This window comes from Zingiber officinale, chromosome 8B (assembly GCF_018446385.1).
Source record: "Zingiber officinale cultivar Zhangliang chromosome 8B, Zo_v1.1, whole genome shotgun sequence".
Taxonomy (NCBI): domain Eukaryota; kingdom Viridiplantae; phylum Streptophyta; class Magnoliopsida; order Zingiberales; family Zingiberaceae; genus Zingiber; species Zingiber officinale.
Window position 1 is genome coordinate 55763251 of NC_056001.1, and position 10869 is coordinate 55774119.

The 10869-nt window shown below is 37.2% G+C and overlaps 1 protein-coding gene across 3 annotated transcripts; it reads right to left on the minus strand.

Annotated features, from left to right (window-relative positions):
* Positions 1–610: 610 nt before the first annotated feature.
* LOC122016423 lies at positions 611–6043 on the minus strand. Of its 3 annotated transcripts, XM_042573721.1 has the most exons (7): positions 5757–6041; positions 4728–4997; positions 3883–4017; positions 3322–3378; positions 2404–2538; positions 1411–1539; positions 611–786 (listed from the first exon to the last, which is right to left on the minus strand). In XM_042573721.1, exons 2-6 carry the CDS (start codon positions 4992–4994, stop codon positions 1474–1476), a joined length of 660 nt encoding a protein of 219 aa, XP_042429655.1. In that variant the 5' UTR covers positions 4995–4997; positions 5757–6041; the 3' UTR covers positions 611–786; positions 1411–1473. The 3 variants fall into 3 exon arrangements, with proteins under 3 accessions (XP_042429655.1, XP_042429656.1, XP_042429657.1); XM_042573722.1 differs by lacking the exon at positions 3322–3378 and having other exon boundaries at positions 5757–6043; XM_042573723.1 differs by lacking the exon at positions 2404–2538 and having other exon boundaries at positions 5757–6042.
* Between the last annotated feature and the right edge of the window lie 4826 nt (positions 6044–10869).

Consider the following 10869-nt stretch of genomic DNA (forward strand, 5'->3'; position numbering starts at 1 on the left):
TTGAGCCAAACTCCGCCCCAGCATGATACCATCGGTCATGACATAATTAGAGCGCGGAGGCAAATCACATTTACCAAATCGCTCCATATCTTGGTGTCTTAGAAGTAATTGACATGATTTGTTGAGTGTTGACAAGAGACTAGTTGTGGTAGGGAAGAAAAAAAATTCCCTCTAAAATTAAGAACTTACAGAGTTACACTTGGGCAAAAACAAAAAACAGGCAAAATTGCTACCTCCAATGTAGAAGTGCAAGCAAATCAAACTTGTTCTTTACCTTTTCTAACGGACTTGAAAAATATTTAGCTCATCATATTCAAAATATCGAATTCGAACAAAAGTCAACCATGTTCAATAATTTTTTCAAAGTAAATTCAATCTCATATCATTTTATTCAATTGTACCACTCGCAAGTCACATTTAAATAGAACTCTAATTATTTTTATGTAATTTAAATTTAAATATGAGCTATGATATTCATTTAGAAAATTTTATGTGTCTATCCTTAAAAATTTTCTAGATGAATATCATTTCTCTTTAAATATATTCAAATTAAAATCCTGACTAACTCAAATCAAATTCTAATTCTAATTCAATTAAGCTTGAATCAACATTCGAACATAACTCAAATTTTATTTCAAACTAAAATTATTTATATTTTCAAACTTTAATCAAATTCGAATATCACATCTATTTTTTAAAACCTGAATTCAAATATCAATATCCTACTCAAATGTATGGATTCATTCAGTCCCTCGAGCAAACGGATTATGGGGACTTGCTGTGAACCTGCAAATAGAGAAATGGTCAGGGCCTCTGATAGTCTATAAACAGTTCTTAGTTGAAGGTGCATGGGGGTATGCTATTGTCACTTGTATGTTCCACCCTTGAAGTAACTTAATGGTGTTAACAGTTAGGGTGAAAGGATGCAAAAACAGACCAAATCAAACCAATCCAATCATGACATCTGAAGTAAGATCAATTAATAAAAAATTAATATCTAAAATTATTCAAAACTATAAAAGGAAATTAGCTCGCATAGTCCATGCCTCCATGTACAAATGCAAGTATCCATGGCCTATCAAATTGTTTCCAAAATCTCTTACCTAGATGAATAATATTTTATATTAAAATTACATTAAATTTAACTTAATGTTTAGATGCCATCTCCAGCATACATTTAGCAACCTATCGAACAATTTTTTTAAAAAAAAATAATAATATTTCTCTTTTATCCATAAAACACATGTAAAAAATCTGATCAGATTAGTATGCCCAACTACTGCTTAGATAATTTCAATCATTCAGGTATTTCAATCATGGATTTGATCTTCTCAATTGCACAAGTATAAAAAGAGGAACTTTGGAACTGAAGGCACAAAAAGTCAGTCAAATAAAAACTGATTCACTTACAATAGATTGATCCTTTTTGAATCCTCAAAATTGCACAACAAATGTTTTTGTCTGGGAAAGAATTTACTTGTATATCCATTCACTAGATCTGCCCCCAGTTTCATCCATGTCTATGAAGATGCTCACTGCCTGTGATTGGTATTAGAGATAAATGAGTGCTTTTCAAAAGAAAACAAATCAAATAATATAAATTTTAATCCTATTCATTTCCTCTGTGTTTTTTAATCAAATTGGATGGAAATGGATAGGATAATTTTTTTTTACACATCTAATAAATAGTATTTCTTCTCTTTAACTCCTCCTAAGAAAATATTTCTCCACTTCAATTAATTATTTTCTTCAATATAAGATCAAAACTGCAAGTTTCTTTTCAGAAGTAAATAACAATCTCAAGATCACTAAGCAAAAAAGGTGCATATTTAGAGTAAGACGAGAGAATATGTACAGGTAAAGAAACAATAAAATGAAGTTAAAATAAATGGCATGGTAGTCGATCACCCTTGTAAAGGAGATCTAAAAATACTCCTTATGGGTTCAGCTTCATCTCACAAGTGCTATTGGCCAATTGAGTGTAATATAGTAAGAAAACAAAGCAAGACGGTGAGTCAGGTAGCATATTCATCTAAGCTTTCTTTATTAGCACTATCCTACTTAAGGCTTGATGTCTCCGTGAAAACTCAAAGTCGATGGTATGGTATGTGAGGTCAACAATAGTCACACATCATGTAGGTAACCAACCCTAGGTCCACTAGCGAACCCAAAATGCTTAAGCCCAAGTTAATACTTAATAGTATCTCATTCATCTAAAGATTATGAGGTTTCTTTATTATCCCACAATTCATTGAAGGTGTCGCATAGCTAAGGTACAAGGAAGAAGAACAAGTACTCAATTTGATGTTATATCAACCATGTGGAGTTTGGCATTAACTTAAACTTGAAGGGAAAATAATTTATTTATTAATTCAATCAAGTGAATAGAAGAAAAAAAAATACTTTTCCTATTCGCGGGCGTTCCTTCAGTTTAGCAAGGCTATTTCGGATATGTGAGACAGCTCCCCAGCACTTCAATGTATTTGCTACATCATCAAGTCTCAATATATACTCCTCTTCAGTTAAGGGAAAGGACCTCTAAAGAAAGAACAAAAACAAACATAAAACAAAAGAGTGTCCACATTAAAGCATTTGCCAAACTGGAATTTTCGTTTACATTTTCACTCCCTACTGCATATTAACATAAAAGGATCTCTTAGATAAGTGCTGCTCAAACACGTGCCATCAAAATAGATATCGAAATTATAAATGCTGATACTGAGTTGAAGATAGAACCTAAATCGAATATGTCTGTATGTTTCAAAGTGAAAATACAGACTGTAAGTTGAAAAATACATGAAAGGAAACATCAAAGATAGTTTAGCCTAAATACTGAGACCACAACAAATGTAGATTTGTTAATATCCAATTAATTGCAAGAATCTCAAAGATATATCTTGAGAAATACCTAAAGCTTTCATCTTCCTGAATAAATTTCTTCTTTCACAATTATTGAACAAAAAAAAAAAACAAAATGAGGTGTACATTTACTTGAAAATTGATAACTAAGTACTCATGGCACATTGAAATATTACTGCCTTCCAGTTTTTAGTTCATATATTTGTTCATGGTGTGTAGGAGATAAGTACCCCTCAAATGAAGTCTTACTTAATGACCATGCTGATCATGCACAAGTATAGATCATACAAATATCAAACAGGACTTTTAGGAATTATCGCTCTCATAAAAACCATCAGAACAGCATACTTCTAAACACAATGTGATTCTATTTAAAATGCTAATCTTGCTGCATTGTCATACATTTGCACTTTTGCAGCTTTAGATAGGAAAGTAATGCTTCAAAAATAAATAGGAAGTCACCTGCTCCATATACTTCCACATTACATTCATTGCCAGTAGGTTTCGTCCCATAAATTCCTGTTTTAAGAAGTAAGCACACTTAAAAGTTGCTTATACTACTTTGAACATTGCAGGGGAGATTTATTGGTTCACTCATTAGACACAAAGCCTTATCACATGAATCATATTGGATAATTATCTGTTCCTTAAGGGACTTGGATGAGATCATTTACGCATCCAGAGTGGTGTAGTTACTAAGAACCAAGTTAGTATTTCAATGTACAACCAGCACAGTGGGCCTAATTTGATGGTATCCCCGTATGTACAGTTTTACTATATACTAGAAAGTACCTAGATAAATACATGATGTTGCAAAAGCAGTATCCAATTTCCAATTTCATTGCAGGGCCCACCGTCATATTAGACCAAAGGAAACCACCATAGGACGAGGTAGGAGAAATGTAGTATTAAACTACAGAGAACATAATTCTTTAGTAGGGAAAACTTTTAAAATATTTTTTGAAGATTTTGCAAATATTCTCCCAAGAATTAGGGTTGGATATGCCGCAACTAATAAAATACCTTCTTTATTAGTTGGACATCGTATGATCTACCATATTTTTTTCTGATTAGAGTTGCTAGATCCATTCCATTAAAATTTGAATCATCTGCTCCAACTATTCTCTCCAAATCCTCACGAGATAACCCACCATGTATCTGCAAGGGCAAGGAAATTTGAGTTCATGTTAAGCTTATTTTTGAATATGTGCAAAATCAATAGAGCAGCACAAACAAAACCGCTGAAGTCTCCAAACAAGGATGGCTCGCAATAATCAACATATAGAAGAGAGAGCAACAACAAAAAGTTTTGAACACATGGAAAAAAAGGAAAGGAAGAAATATTTCAAAAACATTGAGGCACAGATCTGACTATGAGGATATACAGCAACAACAGTCTTCATCGCAAAAACCATAAATGACATGCTGATCAAACTAACAAATATTGCAATCCTAGCACCACACTTTTCTTTAGAAATATTAAAGAGAATCAAACTTGTCTAAGAAAACAATATACAAACCAAAAAAAACATAGTAAATATACCAACATTTTCAATCCTTCTTTTCCTTCCATATAGATTTTGTAATCCTCATCTATGTGACTGTACACTGCTTATAATCTGAGAATCCATAACCATTTGATGTATTCACTACTTATAAAAACAATCTGAGGATCCCAACCTCTGTTCTTCGTGGTAAAACAACACCCATATAAAACTGTGACTGTACCACATAAACAGATATACAGGTAGCACAAGCTATTCAAAATAAAAATAGTCTGTACAACATACGAGAGTCCAAAAAGGGTCGTGTTGCTTGTAAACATCCAGAATAAGCACAAATAAATAAATTGACTGAAGTTCATCTACCTTTTCACTTTCTTGGTCCTTGTCATCATCTTTAGAGTTGTTTGATTCAGCTTCATCATTAACTGCTCTTACGATAACCAGCCTAGAATTCCGTGCTTTTCCATGGTTACTAGTGAGCTGTTGAGTTATGGAATATGAAGTTCCAGCAGAATGGAACTCTGTTCCTGAACATCCCAAACATTGTATTGGACTTAGTCTGGTCTTTGTGGAACTGTTGAAAATTTGAAGTGGTAAATTTCGAGGATGGCCTGAGATAATAGTTGCCATATCCTGAAACCAAAATTCATGCTATTTAACAATGAAATGCAAATTAAATTCAATCTATTAAAATCAAGTCTACAATATGAAACAACAAGTTTCAACTTCAAAAATATAGTTACAAATAAATAACATTCATGCTAGCAATAAGCGGATTGCTATCAAAAGAATGTACATATTTTATTGGAACTCATAGAAATATGAGTACAGACACAATCTCATGGTGCACGACTTTGCGAAAGATAAACCAATCAGAGAAACAAGTACTAGACTTAGAGGGGCACCACCACCCACAAGTCATGTAGATCAACCAGAAGATTTCACTCTTTAAGAATTCTCATTATAGACTTTAGATTGAACTTAAGTGTTTAACTCTTCCTTGCATAGAAAACTCCAAATGCGTGAAGCATCAATGAGCAAGACAAAGTAGGCCTTAGAGAGAGTTTCAGAAGTACACCATTCACTTCCATATATACTAAAAGCTCAAACATAGGTACTTAGCTACAGTACTTTTACATTTTATGTAACACTATATGCTATAGCATACCTCGGATTTGAGGAGATAATAGACAGGAACAATAAATTCATCACCAAGTTGTAAGGAAACCCATCTCATTACCGAACCCTAATATTCGAACTGTTTGTTTCTTGTCGTAATCATATGATTAAATCGTAGATCAGAAAGATCGAACTCGATCGAGAACATAAGGCTGAAGGAAAAATATCCAGAACGAGATAAAAACAACGTGAAAAGTGGAAGAAATGGCGGACCTCGCGGAGAGCATGCAATAGCGACGGATCGGAGTGTGTGCCGAAGAAACCTACCAATCAGCGACCACCGGAGACGTGTCGAGGCAGCGAGGAAGGGAGGGAGTAGGGTTTGGTTGAGATAAGGAAGGGAAGAGGAGCCTCAATTGGTCTCCTGGAAATGAGTGTCTCAGGAGCGAAGAAAGCGATCGAAGCGAAAGGGGAGCAACGCAAGGCGAGGACTTTCGGTTCTATTGTTGTTGGTGCCGTGCGGGCGAGTGAGAGAGAGTGTGTGAGTGGTGGTGGACGGTGAGCAATCCCCACGGAGAAACAGAAGACCAAACGTGTGCGCCACTTACTGATAGGCTGCGACGCCTTTGCGTGACCTTCAGTAATAAGTTTACTTACCGTTACCGGCTCGATTTAAAACATGTGACTCAGACTTTTTTTTTTTTCTAAATCGAAATTTCTCTCACTCTCGTTATTTTTTTTCACGAAATTTTTTTTTTCACGAAAAGTGATATGTTTAAGGAATCTCAATAAAATATTTAAAAATAAATACACAAAATAATGGAATTTATAAAAAAAATAAAAAGATATACTATATGACTATCCTTAAGTATTTCATTATTGAAATTTTTCTTTGAGCGTATCATAGTTCTTTTTTCATCATCATTAGGAGTGTAATCGAGCCGAGCCGAGTCGAGCCGAACTCTTGGATGTTTGAGTTTGGCTCGTTTATAATCGAGCCGAACTCGAAATTTATTTAACGAATATATTCATGGCTCACGAGTTTATTCGAACTTTTATCGAGCCTAAACGAACTTAATAAATATAAATTATAAATTTAAATATTCATTAAAAACTAAATTATATATTTTTAAAAAATTATAATATTCTTGTTAAAATTTATAATTTTATTCTAATAAATAAATTTAATATATTTGTCTATGTTTTTCATAAGTAGAATGTAAAATCTATAAATTCAATATCAAAACTATTATTTTTTTTATTTAAAAGTTGATTTACGAGCTTAACGAACATGTTCACGAACTAACGAGCCGAATATTGTGAAGCTTGAGCTTGGTTTGTTTATCTTAACGAGCCTCATTAAACGATCTCAAACGAGCTTTTATCGAATCGAACTTCGAATAGCTCAAGAGCGGCTTGGCTCATTTACACCCCTAACCATCATCTTCTACTCCTACTGACCAGCAAAGCAAAGCAAAGCAAAGATGTCATAAGATAAGCACAACTTACAATTACATATTCTTGAGTTGGCTAAAAACTCCTCAAACTGTCACCGCAAATAAAGCTAACGCTGTTTTACTTAGCACTCCTCTCTATTCTCAATCGTAAGTCTTTCCACTCCAATATCTATTTTTCAACTTTGTACAATATTATTTTTATTAAGATTTATACTATAATATACAAATCCTAGCTTGTTATAACATGTAACAACTATTTGGACAGTCTAAAAAACTTTTTCTTACAATGAAGTAAGAATCATTTTTTGATAAATCTTAAATTTTTTAGATATAAAGTTTGCAGAAAGCTTGCCAAACATCATTTTTCACATTTTATAACTAATGGTAAGTCATTTCAACTAAAACTGTAATTCTTTCTAATCCTAATATATTAATTATACGTGAGCTAAATGATATATTTAATATAGGGAAAATATATGTTGTTTTTATTGGACATCAGCCGGATGTTAATGGCACTTGGATAGAAGTATGTACACAAGTTAATAGCTTTAAAGATGCTATACACTAGTCCTTCGAAAGTAAAGAGGAAGCAATACGAGTTTTTTTAAACCTACAGCGTACAATCTTACAATGTCAATAATCTTTTTTTGATTATATAATTTGTAGGAAACTTTCCAAACATCATTTCCCAGAATTGATTCGATGATAAGTCGTTTCAATTGAAGTTATAATTCTCTTTAATCCTAATATATTATTAGGATTTATGCTACAGCGTAAAAGTCCTAGTTGTTACAATGTGTAGCAACTACTTGGACAGTTAGTTGCTACAACGTGTAACAACTACTTGGACATTTAGCAGTTACAACATGTAACAGTTACTTAAACATTTAGCTACTACAATGTGTGGCAGTTACTTGAACAGTTAGCTGCTATAACGTCTAGCAGCTACTTGGACAATACAAACAACCTTTTCTTATAATTATTTGGTTATATAATTTGTAGGAAACTTGCCAAAATCATTTTCCATAATTTATTCAATGGTAAGTCATTTCAATTTAAGTTGTAATTCTCTTTAATCCTAATATATTGTTTATACATGATTCAATGATCTATTTAATATAAGGAAAAAAATATGTTGTCTTTATTGAGTATCGACCGAGTGTTTATGACTCATGGATAGAAATATCTATATAAGTTAATCATTTTAAGGGTGTTATATACTAGTCTTTCAAGAGTAAACAGGATGCAATATGAGTTTTTGAAGCACACTTTGATAAAATTCTAGCACTTACCTCCTTTACATTGAGAGGAAAAGAAAGTTTGTATGCATCCTTAAATATAGTATCAAGTTCAAACTCAGAGGGAAAACTATCGAAGACTGAAAAGTTCAGAAAATTAAAAGATGCATTGGAAGAGATAGATCAACAGTTAGATTCTCTATAAATTCGTGATGAAAAATAGATATGGAATTTGAAATTATAGTGTTTATAGGACTTCTGACTTTAAATATTCCATGGTGATATATATATATATATATATAATCTTGTCTGAAAGTCGAGGAGACGGTTACTAGGGATGTGGTGCTCTCGCTGATCTCTGATGAACTTTGCTCCCGCCTACAATACAAGAAACGTCAGTGCTGAGCCAAGGAAGGGGTCCCCGGCGATGGCCCTCCGACGCTCAAGTCAGTCTCCAGCGAAGCAAGAAGAAGCAACGAAAACTGTAGCGCAATTGTAGAGATCGCGAGAAAAGCATACCTTCACCGATGCCTAGACCCCCGTTTATATAGGGCTCCTGTAGCGTGTGTGCACACTTCTTAAAGCAGGCACGTTGTCCCACGCTTTTCCTGAAGAGGCATGTCAGTAAAGTGTCCCTGACATAATACCTTAACGGGCCGAGTATATCTCTGAAGTGACAGTGGAATCTTCCGTCGTACGATCTTCTGCCTGATCATGCCGCCTGTCGATGACACTAATTTCTAAAAGGATGTCGAAGGATATTCCGCTGTATCTGTTGTTTGGTCGAACGGAATGGCCACTCGGTTGAGAGTCCTCTGTAGTGTCGTCCGTTGCGGGCTGAGCGGGATGGCCGCTCGGCCAGGAGCCCACTGTCGCACCGAGCGAGAGAGCCGCTCGACTAATTGGCCTTGATCCATATCGTCCGTCGTTGCGTCAAGCGAAAGAGCCGCTCGGCTCGATTTCTGCGTGTCTATTGAGCGTCGGTTTTACTCAGTACCAGGGATGGCCAGTCGGCTCTTCTTAACTCCCGATCAGGCTATGCCCCACCCGACTGGCCAGGACCCTCCGTCCGTCGACTATCTTGACTCTGACCTTCGTTGACCTCCATGGCTCAGCTTTTGCGTGTCCATCGAGCGTCGGTTTTACTCCGTGCTAGGGATGGCGGGTCGGCTCTTCTTAACTCCCGATCGGGCTATGCCCCACCCGACCAGCTAGGACCCTCCTTCCGTCGACTATCTTGACTCTGACCTTTGTTGACTTCCACCGTGGCAGTGGGGTGGGGCCACTCCTTATCACCGCATCACAAACCTCCCCTTCAAGTCTAGTCAAAGGAGGTTGTAGTCCGACTGATTGGACCATTGTGTGCGCAGATTCCCTCCCGATCGACCTTCACCATTGTATGGGCTCCGATCAGGCTGGGCCTGATCCTCGTCGATCGGCCTCTTGAAGCTTATCGCTCGGTCCTAGACACGCTCCCTCAATCTGATCGGGCGGACAAAGCTTTGCACTCGTAGAATTTGTTTTTTCTCGGGCAGTCTCGGGCGAGCGCGGGCTGGGCTAACGTCACCCTGATTTCTTTGGAAGCATGCAAATACCTTCTCATTAACGCAGAACAAGTTCCCATGCCTGCCTTAATTGCCGACCCGTGGTAGCCTGCCATGTGTCGCTCCCACCGCCGCCGCACGCTTGATGTGACAGGCCTTGATGGCGACATTTGGCGGTTTCAATTCGATGGTCGGATCTGGGCCTAGGTTTCTGCGACCTAGATCGGACGACTCCGGTCGTCCAAGCCCGAGGTATATGAGCCTGCTGCATCGCCATCTTCTTCACTTTCGCTGCTGTGTTTCCGACCTTTGTGCTCCTGCGCCTTGTGTTCTCCGATGATTCTGTGCGTGTTGTCCTCTGGCGATCCTCCGTCTCTCCTTTTTTCCTAGTAAGCTCCTCCCGTTACCTTTTCTCTCGGTCCTTCTATTTTTCGTTGGTCCGGTGATCTTCTGGTGACCCTTTTCTTTCGGTCCTTCTGTTTTTCGCTGGTTCAGTGATCTGCTTCGATCGCTTTCCTCTATTTTGCGTCTGTCTTAGCAATGGCCAGCTCTTCGCAGTTGTCGGCCCCCGTCCTCGAACTATAGTATACCGCCATGGAGTCTAGGTTTGACAAGGGCGACGCGGAGAGCCTTAGGAATGCCTTCAAAATTCCGCCTGACCACGAAATTATTCTGCCCTCCTCGTCCGATCGACCAAATACCCCGCCAATCGGATGCATTTTTTGTTTAGGGATCATTTCACCGCTAGTCTGCGGTTCCTTATCCATCCCTTCATTATCGCCGTCTGCAAATACTTCCGCATCTCCCTCCCTCAACTTGTGCTGAACTCCTTCCACCTTCTGTGCGGTGTAGTCATCTTATTCCGGCTGCACGACATCCCTCTTGTCCCTTAAATCTTCCACTATTTCTATTACCCAAAGCTGTCCAAGCCGGGGACCTTCCTTTTTCAGTTTAGGGTCGGTTACACGACTTCTTTTTCTTACGTCTTCCCAAGCGACCGAAATTCTCAACCTGTTGGCAGCTCGACGTGGCACCTCAGCCTCCGCTGAAGAGTTACAAGAGCCAATCAGACTATTTGGACGCTGCGACCATGCTAGTGTTAGAGTGTATACTAAACGCCTAGCTTTTTGTAAACATTTACTTTGAA